Here is a 23613-nt window from a genome sequence, read left to right as displayed (position 1 = left end):
AAGTTAAAAGGGAGAAAGATCAAAAGGAAGCCAAGGATCACATAAAAAGAGGTATCACAGTGTAGAGACTGAAAATGTTGGCAGCCAACCATGCTGTCATCTTTAACCCATGGGTACCTCATGAAGGAAGAATTTGGGAATTCAAATAGAAGTGAAGGGTTTTCTGTACATCTATCAATTACCTAAGAAAGGCAGTGTGCTAGGATTGCTCCAGCGGTTATATTGAAATTGAATGAAGGTACCTAAGGTGTGAATTTGAAACTTAAAAACAGTAGAAGTGGTAGAAACTGCTGCCCTGGGTGATTCTCCCTCCCCTTCCTACTAAGGAGAGCAGCTCTGCCTCCTGACCCCTTGTCCTTCAAGTCACTCTTCTCAGAAATTTCATTCTCTTTGGTTTGATAGTTTGTTTTTGAGTGATAGTTTGAGTGATAGTTTGTTTCTGCAAACACGGTGAAAAGGCATATGGGTGTTTGAGGGCTTCGACTCCATACAGTTAATAGTGCTGTTACTAAGAAAAGTCTTGTTAGGGCCTTTATGTCTGGATTCTTCTATTCATCTATCCAGGTCCAGCTCCTCTTCATTCACTTATTGCTTATGCCTCAGTAAACAGCTGTTGCACATTTGCCACATGTCAGGCACTAAGCATTGGTGAGCGAAAGTCAGCGGCTTGGGCTCCATCTGGAAAATATCCTCCAGGTAGTTGGAGGCAACCATGGAGCCCTACAACAGCAGCTCAGCCTAGTAGGAGCTATGGTATAGGTAAGCTTGAGACTCCATAAGACCACAGAGAAAGGCCATCAAAGGTAGCCCAGGAGGGCAATGAAAGGCACTCTGAGCTGACTGAAGAGGAATAGGTTGGCCATTAGTGGGGAAAAGTGGATATGAAAGGAGCAGCAAGAGAGAGGCTAGAGCCAGAAACACAGTGAGACCCAGAAAAGGAAGGGACTTGAAAATGCCAGGTAGTCAATAGTACGAGGCCTCACTTTGGTCAGGGATGTGGCAGGATATATGGCAGTGGTGCTTTAAAACCACTTGGTAGCATGTTATCTTTTATTTATGTGTGCAAAGAAAGTCTATCTCATACAAGAAGAGTGTAGAACAATGGTTAGCAGAAGCCGGGAATGGTTGGGGAGGATGGAGAGATGTTTGATAGCTACTAAGGTGAAGGTGGATAAAAGGAGTAACTTGTAATGTTCTGTAGACTCGGAGGGTCAGTATAATTGAGAACATTGTATATTTCAAAAGAGCTAGTAGAAAAGATATCGAATGTTCCCGTCAGAAAAATGTAATGAATTTTTGAACTGATGAATATGTTGGTTACTCTGATATGATCTTCGCATGTTGTATACATTTATTGGTGTCATACCCTACTTTGTAAGTATGTACAATTATTGTGTCAATTTTTAAAATTAAAACAATATATATATATTTTAAACCTCCCCTTGTTCCCGTGGGTCAGAGGTGGGTAGAACTGGCAGCAGGCAGAACTGTGTGAGCTTCTGAGTCCTGCAGGTGGGCTGTGATGGAACCAAGGCACTAGCAGGAATGGAGGGAAGGGATGGATCCGTGTGCACTGGGGAGGTGAAGCGTACACGTCAGGGAGCCTGATTGGACTTGTAGGGTGAGAGAAGTAAGAAATGTGGCATCTGGAACTGGGTGGAATGGAGTATCGTTGCCTAAAATAGGAATACTGCGGACAGATTTGGTGGGACAGGATCATCAATTTGAATATTACTAAATATGCAAACCTAGTGAATATCCATGTGGAATAGCGGTTAGCTACTCCAGGATGGAGCACAATGGAGATGTCCGGTAAGAAAGGTTGTCTGAAATCATCAGTACTTGTGATGTTGAAGCAACTTACTCATTCAGTAAATACCAGAGGCGTACTAGCAGGCCCAGCTGCGTGGACATGTGTCTTGCATAGTCACACAGAACTGCATTCTCAGAAGAACCTCAGTTTGATACTGTTGTCATCTTGAATTTCTCAACCTTTAAATGAGGGGCTGTGTATTTATATTTTGCACTGGACCCTGGTATTGTAGACAGTCCTGCGTGCAGTGACTTGGCACTGTGTCCAGGAATGGGACCAAAGCGTTGGTTAGTCCGACACGGCTCACACTGTAGGAGCGTACAGGCTAGGAGGGAAGACGATGAAGTGTGAAGTGTTCTGTATTAGAAGTACCAGCCTAAGGAAACATGTAGGAGAAGAGTCTAACCAAACCTTGTAGGGCTAAGGAGTGAGATGATGAGCTTGGCCAGGAGGAGAGAGTCGTGAAACAAAGTCCTGGTCCTCGACACCAGAGGAGGACTGGAGAAGTCTGGGAGGGGTCCTGGGAGGTAGGAGGGAAACCAGGCGGAGGAGATCCCAGCAGCCAGGACTGGGAGAGACTGTCAGATGCTGACCTGAAGATCAGAATGGTAACATGTCCAGCAGGTGGAGCAACAAGGGGATCACCTGAGGATGCTAGTGACAGAAGATGAAAATGGACAGAAAGGCAAGAAATGAAGGGATGGGTGGGAAGTGAAGAAGTAGAGACTTGGATCAACATTGCTGTTAATTTATAAGTCCTGATTTAATTGGAAGGAAAAGAGGACAGTCCCTGAGGACAGGCTTTTGATGCAGAAAATATATTTGTGTTTGTCTTTGGTTTTACCTCATTTCATTTTAAATACAAAATGTGTTAAGTGTTTTTTGGTCCTATAGACAGAGATCCAGTGGAGAAAGAAGTTGGAAATAGTAGGCACTGGGAAGACTCTGGGGTGAGAAAGGATAGACAGACTAGCCCCAGTAAGGAGGAGAAGAGGGAAAGGTGGCTGAAGGAGTGGAATTTCCACGGGAAGACCCTCCACTCCATGCAGTCCAGTCCACCTCACTGTTGAAGTGAACATCTGTGCCTCTTAGTCTTGTTTTCCTCCTGTCTCAAGTTCAAGGAGCAGCTTTCTCCTAAGTTTTCTCATGTGCTCTTTTTTTTTATTCAGCAAATATTCAGAGGGCTTCTGCTATGCAACTGGCACTGTGCTAAGTATTTATAACCTATGTGAAGAAAACAGATCAGGTGCCTTGACCACGGACACTCTGGTAGGGACCCCAAGCCCTGGCAGCACTGCCAGCTCCTCCCAGTTGCCCCCCTACAGAATGGTGCCCTCCGTCCTCCCTGGGTCTCTGACATCCACCCTATATAGGGCTTTTCCTACCCTTCCGTCCTGTTATCTTCTCCTTCCTTCCAGGATGTCTTAACTTTCCTAGTCCACTTCTAGGAATCAGCAGAAATTTAGGATCCATGTAGCAAAAGAGGGGAAAAAAGTTCAAACTGGCTTTAAGCCAAATATTAAGAGAAGGCTGGCTTCAGATTGTATCACATAACAACTTTCAACTCAAGTGTCTCTGGACCTCAGGGCCCTGTCAGTACTTTCCAATTAGGCTGGTCACTAGATTTTCATGATACCTCATCCCCTTTAAATTCTCCAAGGTTCTCTGTCCTCCTTCAGAACCCTTCTTACCTTATGGTAGTTACCATACCTACTCTATTCTGCCAGATGAGAATTAGGACAAAGACCATGTGAATTAACTCACACTGATTTTTTGAATGATGGATATCACCCTTGGGAAGGGGGTATAGTTGTATTTTATAAGTGGTTGTGTGTTTTTAAAAAGGAATCTTTAATTTTTCACATTTTATGCTGCATAATAGAAGTGAATAAAAAAATATTACAGCTAATTCCCAGAATTAGCTTCCTTACATTTTTCTACTTTCTCACAGTTTCTACTTTTGGAACCATGACTCTCCAAAGATTCTAAGGTTTCTGCCTCTACCAGTTTCTATGATAGCAATTGGGACATAGGTAGTAGGGGGTCGAGGTCATGGCTCTGCTATTCATAGGAATTGTTTCCAAGTCAAGGACTGCCTCTCCAGTTGCAGGAGAGGGATGCCCAAGGGGGTTTTGGCAAAAAAAAAAAAAAAAAAATCTTCCCTAGTATAAGCAAGGCATACACCCAGAGTGGATGTGAGAACTGATTTCGATGTTTGTGGGCTTCAGAGAGAAGCATGTCAGGTCCCTGGCTTCCTGGTTCCAGAGAGCTGTTAGGTTGCTAGAAAATACAATTCCCCAAGCTACTTCCATTTGTCATAAGAATAGCAACCTTCTGCCACAACTGATCGAGCAATTGCTGGAAAGTGGCTGACAGGAACCACTTTGGAATCAGCTCTGAGAATGGGAGGCGCCACTGGGACTGGGCTCAAGAGAGGGTGCAAGTCTTCCCTTATCAGCAAGGCATACACCCAGAGTGGATGTGAGAACTGATTTCGATGTTTGTGGGCTTCAGAGAGAAGCATGTCAGGTCCCTGGCTTCCTGGTTCCAGAGAGCTGTTAGGTTGCTAGAAAATACAATTCCCCAAGCTACTTCCATTTGTCATAAGAATAGCAACCTTCTGCCACAACTGATCGAGCAATTGCTGGAAAGTGGCTGACAGGAACCACTTTGGAATCAGCTCTGAGAATGGGAGGCACCACTGGGACTGGGCTCAAGAGAGGGTGCTCCACAGATATCGATTCTGCAGCCTCTCTTGAAACATCGGCTTTAGGAACAGTGTTTCTCAGAAATCCATGAGTTGGCAAAAGCTCTTGGGTACATGTTTTGAAGTATGAGAATTTTCTGAGCCTTCAGATGAGGTGTGAGTGGATTTTTCTGCACCCAGGATATTATCCTAGAAACTCAAGAATCTAGGCCAGATGTTTTCAGGTTTTAATGTGCTTATAAATCGCCTGGGGTTCTTATTACAATGCAGGTTCTCGTGCAGTGAATCTAGGGTAGAACTGGAGATTCTGCATTTCTACCAATCTCCCAGGAGAAGCCAATGCTGTGGCCCCACTGACCCTTTGAGTAACAGGGGTCTGGAGTTTCCCGGTCCCCTACATTAAACACTAGCTACACGAGCCTACTTAGAATTAAATTAATTAAAATGAAGTAACATTTCTGCTGCGCTAACCATAATTCAAACGCTCCATAACTGTGTGGCTGGTGGCTGCCATCTTGAACTTCACAGATAACAACATTATTGTGATCATGCAGGTTTCTGTTGGGTAACCCTGAAAGGCAGTGAGCAGTTCATTTATTCATGCATTTATTCACTGAACATTTGTGGCGCAGAGTGGCACGCTTGGTACTGAGGCACTAAGGCAGTGGTTACAGCTGGCATAAAGAGTCATCAAGGTCACTGGAATGCCATACACATAGGACTGGGATGCCTCCAACATGGCGAGAGTGGGTAATCGTTCCGCTCTGCAGGTGGGAAATGGCATCTCCTGGCATTGTGTGTGTGATTGTGATGGAGCTGGTACTTACGACCCTGGCTGCTGACAATGCGTTTTCCGTTTCAGGGCCATCATCATTAGAAATGGAGAAATCATCCCCATGTCTTCAGAATTCACCCCTGAGACCGAGCGCCAGAGACTTCAGTACCTGGTAAGAGTCACGTAAGTTTGGCAGAGGGCAGTGGCATCGGGGACAGCCTTGGAGCTGGTTGGGAAGAACACATCGCCGTGACATGGGAGAGGCCCACCGCAGTCAAACAACATATGGTACTGACTCCCCCACACATACCTTCTGGATCACACACCCTGACTCCATGTGTGATGACACATGCCACCTCCGAGAATTTATTATTGTGGCTGATTTTCTCCCATCTGTGACCGATTGAAGACATAATGTGCTCTGTTTCTCGCAGTGCTTTGGTGTGCAGTGTGAAGTGCAGCTCTGCAGAGCGCAAGCACCTTCTTCCCTGGCCTGCCACTCATGCAGACTCATGCAGGGGCTCACTGGATCACGTTGTGAGGAGGAGGCTCTCCCCACTGGCGGCTCTGAGATCCCCGCTGACTCGCTATGACTTTATTCGCCAGATAAGAAGTCTTGGGGCCCTCTTGGGAAGGCACAGGTGTTAGGAAATCTGTTTCTAACCTGAAAATAAGTTCTCCATCTACATCACCTTCTCTAGGATGGAAACTGTAAGAATTCTGGAGGGCTTTGCTTCCCTCAGAAAGCTCAGTTTTCTGGGAAAGCAGAACAAACTCCCTTCCCTGCCTACAGATTGTAGGGGCAGGGAATTAGACTTCGGCTCTCAGTTAAAAGTGACTATGATGACTATCCCAAGTTATCCCGTGCTGCTCAAAAAGGACATTATTCGTGTCTGGGTTTCAGGACTTGTAAATCGCCATGAATGATTAGTTTCATTGACTTAGAAGGTAGCTGTGCACTTTTCCTCAGTTCCCTGCTTTGTGTGTTTGTACATTTCATAACTAAGCTCAGTCTTTGTCTCTAGTTACCTGATCTATAAGACAGCAGGAATTCCAAACCAGTGCAAAAACAATGTTTGTTTCACTCTTTTACCTACTGTTGTTTTCTACTTTTGTAGTGCTACCTTTGTGCAGATAAACTTGAAGCCTTATAGAGACAGACTGCAGACTGTAGAGCACCCTGTTTTCTTTGGTCGCCTAGGGAGGTGGGAAGGACACAGCAGCACCCAGAGAAGGTTTTCACTCTGGTCCCAGCCCTCTTGCTCCCTGACTTGATAGCTTTGTACAGGTCTCTTAAGCTTTCTGGACTCTGATTTATACTTGTGAACTGGAGAGTTAGACAAGATCACAAAGGTCATAGAGCTGCCTGGGTCCCTTCAAGTAGGGTTTATAACCAGTGGCCTCTCACCTGCTGGCTTTCTCCAGTCTGTCATCCAGGTGATCTGTAACAGAGCCTGGCACTCCCTGTCTAAATTCTTTGGCTGCCCATGACCTACAGAATGCAGGCCACACTTGGTGGCAGACTCACAGCCCTGCCCGCCTGGCAGTGCCGTCTCACTGTTGCCGCACCACCATCACCATGCACCCCATGCTTCAGCACATAACTGGCTTCCACTTCCAGCACATGTCACCATCTCTGACTTCCAGGCCTTTGGAAATAATGCTCTGCCTCCATGGCCTCTCCCTTCTTCTCTGCCCTCGAGATCCCAGCATAAATGGTACTTCTCTGGAAGTGTGCTGTGGTCCTCCAGTGTCTAGAGGCCGCAGTGCACCCCTCAGCATGTTGGTATTGTTTTTCTGGATCACAGGCTGCTCACCCCTCATCTTAGTTACCTCGTACCCATTGCTGTGGTTGGCGCAGAGGAGACTCGGAATCAGTACCTGCTGACCATGTGAGAAGAAGCTGTGCCAACACCCAGCAGGACCTGCCCTCTGACGTAGCACAGCAGAGCGAGGACCCCGTCTCCTGCCTGCACTGTATTCCACCTTCATCACCCTCTTCCCCTACTGAAACTCATTTCTTTTCCCTTGGGTGCCTGTTTTCCTACCAGAGTCAATGAATAATAACAGGTTATAGTTCTGTGCTTTTTATTTTGAAATAATTTCCTATTTTCATTTTACAAGAATGAACATGGGAGATTTTTAGGAAGGGATAGAAATACATAAATGATTCAGATTCCCGAATATCAGAAGTCTATTTTGCGATGGTCAGAATAAGAGTAGCTTTGGGCCTCAGCTTGGTCACAAAATTCTGTGTATAATTTCTACAAGACCCTTGGCTGCTCCTCATTCTTTAGTTAGTATGGGGGTAGAAAACTTCAAAGAGGAAGTCAGTGAAATAATATGTACAGAATTCTTTTATGGCACACAGTACTCATTTAGCTATTATTTGATGAATCAAAGTCTGGTTTCAAATTTTAGTTTGGGCTGGTTTTGTTTTTTTGTTTGTCTGTTTGTCGGGGTTGTTGAGAGAGGGAGGATCTTGCTGTGTAGTTCAGGATGGCCTCAAACTAAGAAATCCTCCTGCCTCGGCCTCCAAGTGCTGAGATTGTAGATGTGCACCACCATGCCCAGCTGTTTGGGCTGTTATAACAAAATTCCATGTACCAAGTGGTTTACCAGCAACAGAAATGTATTTCTCACAGGTCTGAGAAGTCCATGATAAAGGCCCCAACAGACATAGAGGCCATTGAGTGTCTGGTTCATACCAGCCATCTTTTCTAGGCAGCTTCATAGGGTAGAAGAGACAAGGATGCCCCCTGGAGTCTCTTTTCCAAGGCCACTAAATCTCATTCTTTAGGGCTCTACTTTAGAGACCTAATCATCTCCCAAGGCTTTGCTTCCCAGCATAATCACATTAGGAATTTGACTTCAACACATGAATGTTGAGGGTACACATCCAGTCTGTAGCAAAATCCTACTGGCCTCTCAGCCAGAGTAATATTGTTTCCTCTTTTTTACTTTAAGAAGCACTTCTTCTGTTGTTAGATTAATGTATATTTTGATGTCACTCTTAATCATTGTGGACACTATTAGCTGAAGAATGAGGCTAATGTTTGAATTTCCAGAAGATGAGAACACTGTGTATGTGTGTGTGTGTGTGTGTGTGTGTGTGTGTGTGTGTTTGGTACCGGGGATCGAACTTGGGCCCTTGCTGCTTGCGAGGCAGGCACCTTAACCACTGAGATAAATCCCCAGATATATATATTCTTTTTAATCCTTCCTACTAAATTAGATATGTTTCTCAAGTTTGTAACTAAAACTTTCCTCCCAGACAGAGGAGTGTAAATTTAACATAAACTTCCCTGGTTGGTTGGCCAACTTTGTATTCTTTCAGGGGTCTTGGAATGTATGTTTCAGAATGAACAAGTTAAGTAATAATAACCACATGATGTGACTGTTTGTAACAGTATATTTGAGAGAATTAAAATATTTATAGTATAAAAACTCACATTATAGTTTAAATCTAAAATGTCCCCCCAAAGTCTTAGGTTCAGGGGTAGGGTCTGGTTGGAAGCAGTGGTGTCTTAGTTATTTTCTCATTGCTGGAACAAAATACCTGACACCCCCAAGTTAAACGAAGAAAGGTTTATTTTAGCTTATAGTTTGTAGAAATCTCAAGCATAGTCAGTTGACTCCAAGACATGGTGGCATGGCAGAGGAGAAACAGCTCATGGTGTGGTAGGCAGGAGCCTTCCTTCTCTCCCTTTTTACTCTGTTTGGGCTGCAAGCTTATTGGCTGGTGACCCACACCCAGGATAGGTCTTCCCTCTTCAGTATTGGTTGGGTGTCACCCACGCCCAGAACTGTGCTAAACCAGTAAGTGGGTGAATCTGATATCACACACCCATGATGGAGCCACCTCCCAAAGATCCCACCTGTGAGCACATGAGGCTTTGAGGGAAATCCGGACATAACAGAAGGGCAACTGAAAGAATGACTTTGGAGGGTTTATTCTTGCGCTGGCTCCCCCTTTCCTCTGCTTTCTTGCCACCACAACATGAATAGCTTTTTCTCCACTGTGTCCCTCTACCACAGTGTTTCCGCCTTGAAGCCAGCTGACCATGGAATAAAACCATGAGCTAAAATAGACCTCTCATTTTCAAGTTGTGGACGTCAGGTATTTTGTCCGTAGTGGGACTGTCCCATCACCTGATGTCATATAATACCTGATGGATAGGATGCATAGACCACTGGTGGTTCAAGTTGGTGGGAACATGTTAAACATGCTCAGAACACTTACATTCGCCTACAATTGGGCAGAATCATCTTAAAGCCTATTTTATAACAAACTTTTGAATATTTCATATGATTTATTGCATACTATACTGAAAGAGAAGACCAGAATGGTTGGATAGATATGCTTTCACACTATTGTAAAAGCAAAACTTGTAAGTCACATCATCATAAGTCAAGGACCATCTGTCCCGTATACTATCTTAGGATTTTAAATCCTCTAACCCTACTAATGTTTTGAACATCTATTCCCTTGAACTAGTGGTAAACTTCTTAGTGTATTGATTGTTGTAGTAATATCCTTTTGGTTTATATAGTCCCAGCCGGTTTGTATATTTCTGGAAAATTTAGCAACATGTTCCTTATTCTTAGGTCAAATCAGCTTTTATCTTTATGATGTGTGAAGCGACACTTATGATGGACTCGTTAAAACTTCTAGGTCCCTAGTCACTTGCCTTGAGCAGATGTCTGCAGTCCCAAGGCTGCCTGACTTGCGGAGATGGTTGATGGTTTTGGGGGTGAGGGGTAGCTTGAGCCCTTTGTACGTGAACCATTTTGATCTGCATCTGAGAGGAGTGTTCTTGGTAAGCACAGTCTGGAGATTCGGGGATTACAGAACTGGAGGCAGATTACAAGATGATGGATGTGGCAGGCACATTAATTTTGTTTGGTCTTGCATCCTGACCTCCAAGGGCGCTTCATGTGGCTGTCTGGGTAATGTGAACTTTGTTTCATAGATTTGCAGGCAGGGTGATTAATCGCACAGGCTCTCTGGTTTGACAGGTTCACACAGAATGTGGCAGGTGTGTGATGAAGGGGTTCTGCACCAGGGAGAGCCGATGATCCTATAGGCATGAATAAGCCTTGCTCTTCTGTAGCTAGGTTTTTATTTTTTTCTTGTTTTTTTTTTCTGTTTCTAGAGTGATTGAAATAAAATCTGTAAAAGGGTCCAACAAATAGGCAGAATACTTTAATGGTATCAAGGCTTACCTAGGAGGGAATGGGGAAAGCCTTGCTCTTCTGTAGCTAGGTTTTTATTTTTTTCTTTTTTTTTTTTTCTGTTTCTAGAGTGATTGAAATAAAATCTGTAAAAGGGTCCAACAAATAGGCAGAATACTTTAATGGTATCAAGGCTTACCTAGGAGGGAATGGGGTCTGGCTTGTGGGCGTGTCTCAGCAGACGTGACAGCTCTGATGCTGTGGCCTCGCAGAAACTGCCCCCACCTCTGCTTCAGGTGAATGCCCGAGATGGACCTCCCTCAGAGGACCTATGTATCCCTGAAGTGCGGGTGATGGCTTTCCCTCCATTCTCCTAGACATATTTATGCACTTTGATTTGATTGCAGTGAGACATGCTGGTATCATCAGCCATTTAAATACTGTGCTTCTGTCCTTGCAGAATAACCCAAGTCTGTGGCTGTTTTTCATCAGGAATGGTGTACAGAAGAGATGAAAGTGTGTATTGAATGTACATTGGACCATGCAAATGCACCATTATCCGAGGTGATTTCTTGCAGTGTCCTTAGAGCTACTCCCAGCTCTCTGAGCTGAGCCTACGTCTGTATGTCTTGGTCTCCTTGGTGCTGGACTTGAAAAGGCTTCATATGAATAGTGTTATGCCTTTTGGCTCACTGGTGTTTCCATGCTCAAGAGTTATCTCCACTGGAGTGTTCCTTAAGCCAGAGCCTGCTTTTAAGACAGGAGACTCTAATGGGGAGATTGAGGTGTCCTGTGAGTAAAAATGACAGTGTCCCCACCCAATATCGGGCTTTACCTTGAGAGCGGGTGGTCACATGCACTGAGCCTGGCTTTAGTCTCAAGCAGGCAGCTCTTTGCTTTGCTCTGTAAGAGAACATAGGAATCATGGAAAAATCTACTCCAGTCTCATCTCTTCCCCATTTAACTCCCTTTCATAAAATTACATGAGGCTCTGATTTTCTAATTAAACAGTGGCAGGCTAGAAGCTGTTATATCATTTTTCATATTTACGATAGGTTTCAGTGGCCACCTAGAAATATTATTGTGAACCTTCTGTAAAATCCACATACATCAGGCAGAAATTTATTAATATTCAATTCTATGGTAACTTACATGTACCAGCTTAATTCTTGTTACTTTGAATTTTTAAAGGACAAATTATGGCTGAGAATTCTTCATGAAAGAACCCAACCCATATATATTGAGAGTTTTCATTTCACATTTTTAAACCCATACCAAAATATTCTATTCCTGCACTGTAAATCAGGCAGCTTGACTCTGGGAGAGCCTTCTCATTTGAACGTTAGCGTGACTGTTAGTGATCACCAGTGGCTCGGCTGACATCATTAATTTCATTTCATTCTTGACCTTAGACTTTCTATCATGATAAATCATCTTGAATTGTACGGCTTCCAATCCTCCTCTCATACAGTCTGATGAAATTTTCCCCCCTAAGGGCAAGAAAAAGGAGAGATTACTCTGTTTTAAGAAAGAAAAGAGAGTGTTCTATGAGACACTGAAATTCTTCCTTTTGATAATTTCCTTTCAAAAGCTGAGAGGTCTGAACATTTTCAAAATTAAATGTTTTGGTTAAAGGGCTTTACTGTTGTGGAATCTGCTGCCATCACATAGTATCGTCACTTCCCACATTCTGCTGATGGGAGTGCAATGGGAACAACTCCTTTGGCAGAGTCTAGTAGTCACTCCTCAAGCACAGCACTCCATCCATCACCCAGCAGCCTCACCCCTAGGTCCGTACCTAACCAAAGGTGCTCAGCAAGAGCCTAGAATGTGCATAGCAGCAGCGTTTGTAATGGCACAAACTGCTAACTGTCCAAGTGCTCCTGGAGAGTCGAAGGAGTAAGTCAGGGGTGGCACAATCACAGAATGGGATACTATATGGCACCAAGAATGAACAAATTGTGACTGTATACAACACGGATGAATCTCACAGACAACACCTGGCAGAGGGGCATTCTGTAGACTTCCAGACCAAGTGGCATGAATAGGAAAAGCCAATCTACAAGTCTGAATGGTGCTTCCCTTTGGGGGAGTGGCAGTGAGGGTCCTGCCAGGGGTGATGGCATTCCAGGGTGCTGGTAGTGCTGTGTTTAATTTAAATGCTACCTTCATAGGTTAGTTTGTAAAAATTCATCAACTTGACCGGGAATGGTGGCTCTTGCCTATGATCACAGCTGCTCAGGAGACAGACAAGAGATCATAAGCTTGAGGCCAGCCCATGCAGTTTAGAGAGATCCTGTCTCAAAAAATAAATTCAGTAGTATAGCTCTCCTGGGTTCAATTCTCAGTACTACCAAAAAAATCAGCTTGTATACATACAATATAAGCACTTCACCATATATATCATACTTCACTGCAAAGTTTGTGTATCCTTTATTTAACTATGTATTATCCTTTGTAATGTGCAGTGCCCAGCAGAAAGCCACACTCCTGCCACCTCTTTGCCCCAAACCATTGCAACTCTTAGGCACCTGCAAACCCAGCTGCTTGCCTCTTCCTTGCCTTCGCTTGGCTGCATTCATCCCAGAGTTCCTCCTTGACCAGTGATTAAAGTCCTTTGCAGATTGTCTCTGATACTAACTATGAGTGCTTCACTCTGCCCTTGTCCCAGGATAGATCGTTACTTGGTGTTTGCCTTCCTGTCTCCCTGTCTAGTACCTGAGCTCAGAGCAGAGGGGCCTCTTTTCTTATCCTTTGACTCCCTGGACCCTGGTACTTAGCACTTGCTGGACCTCACATGTCTGCTGGATGAATTGCCAAGGTGCCCAGATTGGAAGCACTCAGGTTCTCAATACATCAGAACAAGGCGGACCCCACTTGAGCTTACTCACCCTCCCCAGACCTCTGGCCTCCTCTCTGCTCTAGTGAGAGCTTACTGGAAGCTTCTAGAATGTATCTCCTCTTCTGGCTTGTCAGCTCCTGTTACAGCTCAATTTTTCTGGGCACCCAGAGGCACTCATTAGCAGAGATGGAGTGGCTGTGCTTCAATATGCTACCAATTTCCTGCCTCTTGCTTTGAAAGTAGTTTCTGCCGAGGACTGGAAAGGAGAACAGCTGTAAGAAGTCCTGCCCGCTTCCTGTTGTTTTGCCTGCATACATCAGACCAGGAAAATGTCTTCCTTGTCCCTGTCTAGATATAAAACCATGTCTGTCATTTCGTTTTCATCAGTTGTGTAGGACACTGAGTGACATGAATGTGTCCTACCCTCTTGTTAGCACGTCTGTGCCTTCCAGAGTCCTTGTGAGTCTTCATGACGAGAACAAAGCTTTGGCTTTCCTAGAGCACTGGCTACCACACTCTCCCCAGGTAACATCTGTAGCACTCACATGAACTAGAGATGCACCTCCACCCTTCTTTCAGGAGCAGTCTGTTTATGCTTCCTTGAGGGAAATCTTCAAAATTTAGGATTAAAAAGGTACCTCCTCCAAAAAAATCATTTTTGTATGCACAGAAGGTGTGTCATCTTAATGACACATTACATGTCATGTAGTATAAAATGCTAATCTCTGGTTTTCTATTCCATATGTTCTCTTACTTATATATTCTTAAGATTGTCAAACATCATAGGATTTTAAATGATATAATTGCCCTCACATACATATGGTTTTATGGGAAAATTTTTGTCAAATTATAACAGATTAACTAAATCCAGAGTGCTTGTGTCCAAGATTATTTTTCTATCCCATGGGCCTTATTTTCAACTCTTTTGAAAGATTGTAAGTATTTCATTGTTATAAGCTCTAATAATCAGTAAAATGTAATTATATAAACCCGGTGGGAATGCTTAAATAACAATACTTAGAGCCTTTGCTATGTGCATACTGTGCTGGGCACAGGAATACAGCTGAGGTTTCAAAAATAATAAACAAAGTGTACCTGATATTCACATATATTCAGTGGCTTATTTTTATTAATTTATATCACTAGAAAGACGTTTCTAACATGTATATATCCAAATAATAAAAAGAAAAACCTAAAATATACCCAGTATATCAAAAAGTAAGCAGTGTTTAGAAGAATGTCCACAATTTGTATGCTGCAGGTGGATGTAGCTTCTTAACATGTACCTAATCCTACCTTGGACTTGGTTCATGTTTTTAATAGGCCAGCGTTATGTGTATATATATATTTAATAGGCAGTCATGTGTATATATTTATGACATGCTCAAGTGTAGGCAGAGAAGCAAAACCTTACACATGTAGAACCAGGAAATCACTATACTTTATTGCTTTAAGCAACCTAACAAATTCCCCCACATTTTACAAACTTTAAACTTGGAGTGTAGTGACTAGTGTATAGTGAATTAAAAGTGAAATCATTTTGGGAACTCAAGACTCTAGAATGCTAATTTAAGCAATTCTTTTGACAGGACAAGCCAAACAAAGAAATTCTAAATGATCATGTCATTTAAATGCTGAGAAAATCCTAGAAAGTTTTGAAATTCTCGTGATGCTTTACTATGTTTCTGCCAACCAAATGTCTCCAGGCTGGCTCGTCAGGACCCCATGGGCTTCCCCATCCCCTCCATGGGAGCCAGGCCCTTGCCTGTTTGACTCTCCCAGTGATTATTGGAACAAGGAGCAGTAAAGCTCTTCTCAAAGTTTTAGAACCTAGTTTAAATACTAGGTTCTCAAAAACTAAGAATTCCTAGAACTTTTTAAGGGAAAGTATCCTGGGCTAGGCATGTAGCTCAGTGGTGGAGCACTTGCCTGGCATCCACGAGATCCTGCAAACACCCACCACCAAAAAAAAAAAAACTACATTCAATGGCAGAAATACTCATGACTATCGGTAAGTTACGAAAATCCTAAGGTAACATTTTTATAGTGTCCCAGTGATTTTGAAATATGTACATATGTAAACGTGTCCATATAAGACCATTTAGCTAAACTTTATGATGATGGCACAAAAAGATACATTAACATGCAGAAGCAGCTGCCTCCAAAAACCAACAGGTGATTTTTATAAATTGTGTGCCTCTGTGTATTTTAGCATCTCATTTTTTACTAAGCAGTCATATGTTTGCTCTGCTTATACTAGTTCTCAAGTTGTGTAACTTTAACATCAATAACTCCAGAGGGTTTGCCACGTGTAACAGTGGTGAGTAATCAAAGTGCTGGGAGAGAGGTAGATGGTGACTTTAACAAGGAAAATGACAAAAATGTGTCACAGGTACCCATGGACCACTCACAGGTCTATGCTAGGCATGATTGTGACAAGAAAGGAATCTTGTCATGTGTTCTGTGGCAGTTAGCCAAAAAGGGAAGAAAAACTGTCCCGAAGATAGAAAAATGTAAGGGTGTAACATCAGTATCAGTATTTCCTCAGAACTAAGACACTTTTTTCCTCAAAGTCGGACTGTTTTCCCATTAATTGTTGCCAGCCAAGTGGCAGGCATGTCAAACACCAGGTGAGCACAGAAGTTTTTTCCCCCTCAAACATTTTAAGGTTCTTAGCAAGGTTCCTGTAACAAAAGACAGATTAACAAAAGAAAAACACACAAATTTGTGTAGTGCAGGTTTTATGTGACAGCTGAGACTTTATAAGAAAATGATGATCCAAAGAAACAAGTCAACTTGTGTATCTTTTGCTCACATTTGATGAGGAGCAGACAGTTTCCTTTGGGAAGAAATATGACTGGACGATGGGGTTATGATCTAACAGAAATAAACGGGGGACTTAACAAGACCTGGGTGTGTCCCAGGGTCTTCAGAATTCAGGATACTCCTCCCCTCTATGTATTTGCAGGGTGTCTCTAGAATGAGGGACTTAAAATCTGCTGGGATGAGAAGGGCAAGTTGCAGGCAAGAGAGACTTTCCTTTTTCTGCTGTTTTCTCAAATGCCAACGTGGCATGTTTCAGGATAACATGTCTGCACCCCATCATACCAACTTGAGGGATACATGTGCAGCAGCTTGGAAAAAACTGGGGGACACATCTAAAACATGAATGAAGCCCCTCGTTTGTGGAAGGATATGGGAAGTTTTGAATCAGACTTGCTTAACCACATTCCCACGGTGGGAATCAGAAATGCCAACCTGGCTGAAGAACATCTGCACCCCTGGCTTTGGGGCATGTAGTTCTGTCATGAAGTAAAAAAGTACTGTATCCCTAAGCTCTGCTGAAACAGGGGGCACGGGAAAATCATGAACATCGTGACTTGCAGCTGAAAAGGGATGAGAGCTGTTGGGTTCTAAATGTGAAAACGTTTTGGAAAACCTTAGCCAATACACAGACTGTCTTTGACTTATGATGATTCAATTTACAGTTGTTGTTGTTGTTTTACTTCATGATAATGCAAAAGTAATGTGCATTTAGTATAAACCGTACTTCAAATTTTGAATTATAATCTTTTTCTGGGATATTGATACACAGTACAAAACTGTTGCAACGGTAAGCAGCAACAGAAAGACAGTCAGCCAAGAGATCACAAGGGTAAGCGATGGATACTCCATGGTGTACTTTGTTGCTAAGCTTTGATGTTCCTTAGTTTAGGAATATTAATTGCATTTGCGCCTTACAACCAAGTTTATCAAACATTTAACCTTATCATAAGTCATGGAGCATCTGCGCTTCACTTATATATTCTTTATTAAGAACACATAAAAGTGATAGATACTTAAAATTTATCCTAAGTCTAAAGGAACTCTTCCAAAAAGAATAAAATAAAAATTCACAATGGTTAAGAAAGTGTTATATACAGTTTAATTAGAAGCTTGTCTTCTATTGCTTAGGGACAATGAGATAATGGTGCATCTAATAAATGGCATCTTAGATTTAACGAAGTACAGTACCTACTTGTTATCCTGGGAGAAAGCCAGCAGTGTCTTGAGATTGTGAAGGACTTCATATGTAAAGGAACAGGAGACCCAAAATGTAAGTCTCCTTTGAACCTGTACATCCTTGGAGTTAGAAATGAGGCGGCCCCTGCAGATATCAAAAGAGCTGAGGAGCTGCCAGCTAACCTGCAGGTACAGTATCTGCCTCAACAGATTCTTTTTAACAGATCTTCTGATACAACTGCCCAGGCAAGTGTATACCAACAAAAAAGGGTACAGGGTACCTGGTTAAAGCAACACCCAAAGGCCCACTTGTCCTCCTACTTGGAGACAAAGTGTTTGGAACTCTGCACATTTCCCCTTGTAGGAGAGAGAAAAAAATGTGTGTACATAAGGCATTGTTAGTTCTGGCTGATGACCTTAATAATAGAAGATAAATAAGAGAAAAGCATAAAATTGATTTGATGTACATTGTATGAAACACAGAACCCTTCAGAAATGATCCAAAGAAACAAATGAAACTATTTTATGGACAATCATATATAGGTATGATTGAAGGCTGAAAGGGTTTATGTATGATCTAAGATAGTAAACTCAAGGAGGGGGGGGTGACACAGAACTATTTGTTCAGGATCTTCGTGGTATCCCAGTATGACATTCCTTTCTCTTGGGTATAAAGCTGAACCATTCTGAAATTAGGATTTTCTGAACTATTTTTAGAAGGTCACCTAGGTTTTATGGCCTATTTCTATGGAAAGGGAGTAAGATGAACTCTTTCTGGTTTCTGTGGCCTCTATGTTAGCTTCCTGTCACCATAACAAATGCCTGAAATCAGTCAACTTAAAAACAAGAAAGGTCATTTTGTTGTACAGTTTCAAAGCTTCCAGTCCATGGTTACTTAGCTCATTGCTTTTGGGCCTGTGGTAAGGCCATGTGTTATGGTAGAAGCATGTAGCAGGCTTCACCTTATAGCAGCCAAGAAGCAAAGAACATCAGGAAAGGGGCAAAGTTGCCAATATCCCCTTCATGGGACACATCACCCCTGGTGACATAACTTCCTTCCAGCAGGTCCCACCTCCTAAGGTTCCACCACCTCCCAGGAGTTCCATAGGCTAATGAGCACACCATTCGCACACGGAGCTCTGGGCTATACTTCCAAGCTGTGGCAGCCTGTGTCTCCTGTTTCCTTAAATGTCAAAGTGCCATTGGGAGTAACATGTCTTGAATCTTATCACACTTTTCGTCACAAGATTTGTGAGGGAATATGCTCAGCCATGTCCTTTGGACCATATCCTGTTTGGTAGCAACACACTTGTCTGTTTTGTATCTATATTTTCTGTGCAGTATTAGTCTATTTTGTGCCACTGAAATATAATACCATAGGCTGGGTAAATTATTTACAGAGGCAGATTTTTTTTTTCTTCGTAGTTCTGGGGTCTAAGAAGTCCAAGATAACGACATCTACATTTGGTGTGGGTCTTCTCACTGCATTTTCACATGGTGGAGGGCAGAAGGGAAAGGACAGCAAATCCACTCCATGCACCCTTTGTATAGCAGCATGTATCCATTGAACTCAACATTTTCTGAAAGACTGCATTGGAAATTATTTCCAACACATGAATTTGGGGAGACATATTCAGACCATAGCACAGTCAGTTAACATATACACACGTATGTCATACATAGGTCTCTATAGGACACAACACACACAACCTGATACACTCATACTTATTGTTTGATAACCTTACTTTTATAATTCAGTCAGTCCTGTGTGTCATTACATATTCTCTATAGTATATTCTAAATGATAGCAAAGGTTTTGCATAAATTTATGCTATATTTATTCATATAATTATTAAATGATTTCCTTTAGTTTTTTTTGCTATAGTAGATAATATCAGAAACATCCTTATAACCATGCTGTTCACAGATCTGTGCATGAATTTATTTTTAACTGGGTGTGTTGGTTCAGATTGTCTGGTCCAGGAGCAAAAATATCACGGACCTTTTGTAGACCTTACTGTTTTTTTGTAAATATGTATGTGGAGGTTGAAAGGCTAACAAAGGATCGGATGGGAGTTTGAGTGGGATGCTAAGCTCAGGCTCTTAGACTTACCCATTCCTAGGAGTTGGGCTAGGTGTTGTTAACCTTACTGGGATTTACTTTCCTTGTTTGTAAGTTGAGTCTAAGACACAGGCTTTGTGGCATTGTTGGTTGAGTAAGATAAGGTATATATGAAGTGTCTCATAGAAAGCACATGGTGATCCCTAAGTGTTAGTTCACTTGCGAGGTGGAAATCAAACTCCTTGCTAATAGAGTCTGAATGTTGTGAAAGATGATAAGAATACAGGACAGATTGTGCTGTGTGTTGACTAGTTTCTTAGTTCCTTAGTTTTTCTTGATGGACCAAAATAAAAGAGAACTAAAATACTACCTACCCTTTTGGCACGTCTGGCTTCATGGACGTGTAACTTATACAATTACACAGGGTTTTATGCTTGAATACACCACTGTCCCTGTCTTGAAATTCTTAATTTTCAACTGAGGCTCCACACTTTCATTTTGAACTGAGCCCCACAAATTAAGAACTATCCCTGACCATAAATTTTTTGAAGGATCAAATGAGAACTCAAAAGTCTCTGAGCATAGTACTCACGATATACTGCTCAATAATCATTACATGGATATAATGGTTATTTTATGAGCAAAGATAACCATCACCAGTGCACTAGAGGCATTATTACATTAACATAAATAGTATTATGAGCTAGAAGCTTCATTTTATTTTACAGATAAGGAAACAGACCCAAGAAATTAAAAGTAGTCACATAGTTTATAAATGCAGAATGTGGACACAATTGAAGTCTGTCTCACCCAAAGGCCTCACCATTGAGCTACACTTTTTATTTTCATTTTTCCTCTTGAGTTTTTTTATTCTTTCAATAGTACATGCTTATAGTACATAATTACATTCCTCATGGAGAGTTCATACGTGTACATAACACATCTAATTTTGTCAACTCCAACCATATCGCCCTGAATTCACTGCGTCTCATCTGATCTCAGAAACTAAGCAGGCCTGGTTAGTATTTGCATGGGTGACTTCTGCTATTATGTGTTAGTTCCCTCCCTCCCTCCCTGCCAAAAAAATGTGACGACCTATTTAAGTTTCCTGATATTCAGCAGCAGCCGAAGTGTAATCCTTCACAGAGTTTCAGGGCCTCTCAAAGAGATGCAGAATTCCCACCAAGCCTGGAGCCTACTAGAGTTGGAGCAAACAGGGAGACATAAATCCTCTTTTTACTCCCAGTCATCCTGTCCTGTCTCATCCCATCCTGCCCTGTCCCCAATCCTGCCCATAACTGCTGCCTCAGAGTTACATCACTTCTTTGGCTCCTGATAATTTTAGCTTCGGATGACTAACATCTAACTAGTACCTCAGACTACCATGAGCACCAGTGGGATACTGGCTGTCATCAGGTCCTAGGAAAGAGTCTGTTGAAGATGCCTCTTGTAGGTTAAGCATCCCTGATCCAAAAATCCAAAACCTTCTCTAATGTCCCCAAATCCTTTTTGAGCTCTAACATAATGCCAGAACTGGAAAATTTCACATCTGCCCTCATGTGACAAGTTGCAGTTAAAGCATACAGGTACAATGAAAATATTGTATAAAAGTAGCTTCAAACTTTGTGCATAAGGTGTATATAAAGTATAATGAATTTTATATTTGAACTTAGGTCCCATCTCCAAGATATTACACATATGAAAATATTAAAAAATGCTAAGCACTTTTGATCCCAAGCGTTTCAGATAAAGAGGTACTCGAGCAGTAGCAGTGAGCTGAGGACATGGCCATCTGTCCTATAGCAGGGAGCCTTCGCCTTCCGATAGTGCCAGGCTGTGATGGACTCTGCCCACTCTTTTTCCTCGCCAAAAAGGAGAGATGGCCCATTCCACCACACTGCTGGTATGCCAGCATCAGTTTTCATGCTGGAAATTCTGCAGCATTATGCTGACTGCGGGTGACCTCTGAGCAGGGCTGTGAAAATATGAGCTTCCATCTCTTGGATAGCTAGATTTGAATTGTGGATGTGACGAGACTGCTTGTTTCAAAGCAATCCCCTAAGTGGCTGCTTGCTCAAGGGTTTTGTAGTGTGAACCTAGGTCTGGGGGAGGGGAGAAGCCATATGCTCCGGAATAGGCTTCCAGTGACAGGAGCAAAGGACAGCAGAGCAAACTGGAGGGTGTCCAGCAGAAGGTTCTGTCTGTTGCATCCAGCCCCACCCTGCGGCCTCAGGCCCTGTTTACTGCACACTCACATGCAGCTTCCAGGAGCAAGGCCAAGCTAACTGCAGTGTGAACAAAGAGAGCAAAGTCAGGGTGAGCCTGCTTACCCGCCATCTCACCAACATGCCGTTCAGGAAAGTAACACCATACTAGATTTGAAGTAAAAAGTGAACTGTGGGGCCAGAGATTTAGCTCAGTGGTTCTGACACCTGCCTCCCAAGCGCAAGGACCTGAGTTTGATCCCCATTACCAAAAAAAAAACTTTGAAGAAGCTCAGTTTCTCTTTATGCCTTTAGATATTAGTGTCTTTGATTATAAATAGCTCTTCACATCAAATAAAAATGTAGCATTCCTTTATAAATTAAGTGCATGGATTTTGCTTGTCTTCTGTTGATGTTTAAATTCTGCAATCTCTACTTTTCCTAAAATATAAGATGATTTTTCTTGTTTGTGAACCATGGCCTGTCTCGGTTTGCAAAACATCTTTGAATCTTATTTTTTCTTCTAAATATGTATGTGACTTTTTTTTCTTCCTCTTTTTGCTATTAGGCATTCATGCAGCCTCACTTGCTAGGAAATGAATTCACACATTTGGAGTTTCCAAGGAGAGTACAGAGAAAGGAACTTGGAAAGAAGATGCTGTACAGGGACTTCAACATGACAGGCTGGTAAGAACATGCCTTCCCCCGTAGTGTGTGTGGGAGCCACTTAATGCTGTTGGGATCAAAAGGGGCAGCCAGAGTGCTTGACTGAAGGACAAGGGCCTGTGCCCACTTCTGCTGTTCCTGCTAAATACTGGTTCTCCAGTCACAGGTGCTGGTCTGTCTCTGCTTGTCTGAGGCCCACGTCCAGAACACCAGTCCCATAACTCTGACTTAATTCCTTGCCGTTCATGGAGTAGTTATTTGGGGCTTTCTAAAAGACATTGAACTTTGTGCTCTTAGATCAGGGTTATCAAAGAAGTAAAGGGTTTTGAAGGAATTTGCCAAGTATTTCTTGAACCAAACTGGCTTGGGTTTGAATCCTCAGTTTGACTTTTCTAAATAGGAAAGGTGGATTAAACTACTTAATCTCTAGAGCCATATTTTCCATGGATAAAATGGGAAAAAAGAAAAGATATACCCTTTGAAGATTCATTATAAAGACTAAAGGTATTGTGTTAATTTTTGTTATAGGCATCACTTAGAAGCCATAAGAGATTAGTTCCAGGATCCCCTGCAGACAGCAAAATTAGAGATGCTCAGTCAAGTCCTTTATGTAAAATGCCCTCGTGTTTGCATATAGCCTATGCACGTCCTCCTTCCTGTGTACTGCAAATCATCTCTAGATTACATAACATTTCTAGAGTATTAGTTATATTAAGTAAACAGTCGTTACACTGTATCATTCAGGCGATCATGTCAAGGTAAAAAGTCTGGGACGTATTCATTACAGACACTTTTCAACATATATTTTCCTTCCACATTTGAGGCATCCATGGATAAGAAATCTGTGGATGTGGAAGGCCAACTTTATATTATTCCACACAGATTAAAAGAAGAGCTCTTGATATGATATGAGCAATGCCCAAAACTCACCTCTGTAAATACCGAGACCATTTCTACAGCAAATCAGTGGGTAACACTGACTGAGACCTCTTGTATTTCTTCTATCTGGATAACACACATGATGACAAATCCTCATATTACAGGAATGACGTGAAGATTAAAGTGACAGAGTAGTGCCTTGCATATGGAAGTGTGAATGAAGAGGCAACTCTCATGCCCGCAGATTCTTTTTTTTGGGGGGGGGGTTTGATACAGGGCCTCACTATGTAGTTGAGACTGACCTGGAACTCACTATGTAGTCCAGGCGGGTCTTGGACTCACAGCGATCCTCCTGCCTCAGCCTCCCGAGTTTCTGGGATTACAGGTGTGCACCACCACGTCTGGCTATCATGCCCTCAGATTCTAATGAGTGCGCCTCTTGCCAGCGTGGAGGACAGTAGAAGAATGAGACGACTTACTCTGTCCTC

At 42.5% G+C, this 23613-nt stretch overlaps 1 protein-coding gene across 1 annotated transcript in view; it reads left to right on the top strand.

Moving 5' to 3' along the window:
* Positions 1–23613, top strand: part of Ppm1h (protein phosphatase, Mg2+/Mn2+ dependent 1H) — a gene marked incomplete at its 5' end in the record, with an annotated part of 171135 nt that overhangs the window by 77926 nt on the left and 69596 nt on the right. Inside the window, 2 exons of the mRNA XM_010644822.2 lie at positions 5383–5467; positions 22149–22267. Of these exons, the coding sequence (XP_010643124.1) occupies positions 5383–5467; positions 22149–22267 (204 nt within the window). The remainder of the gene's footprint in view (positions 1–5382; positions 5468–22148; positions 22268–23613) is intronic.

The sequence above is a fragment of the Fukomys damarensis genome, unplaced genomic scaffold, assembly GCF_012274545.1.
Source record: "Fukomys damarensis isolate Sample0158 unplaced genomic scaffold, DMR_v1.0_HiC HiC_scaffold_15, whole genome shotgun sequence".
NCBI classification, from domain to species: Eukaryota; Metazoa; Chordata; class Mammalia; order Rodentia; family Bathyergidae; genus Fukomys; species Fukomys damarensis.
Note: the sequence above shows the minus strand (reverse complement) of the source record. Positions and strands in the feature narration are given on the sequence as shown.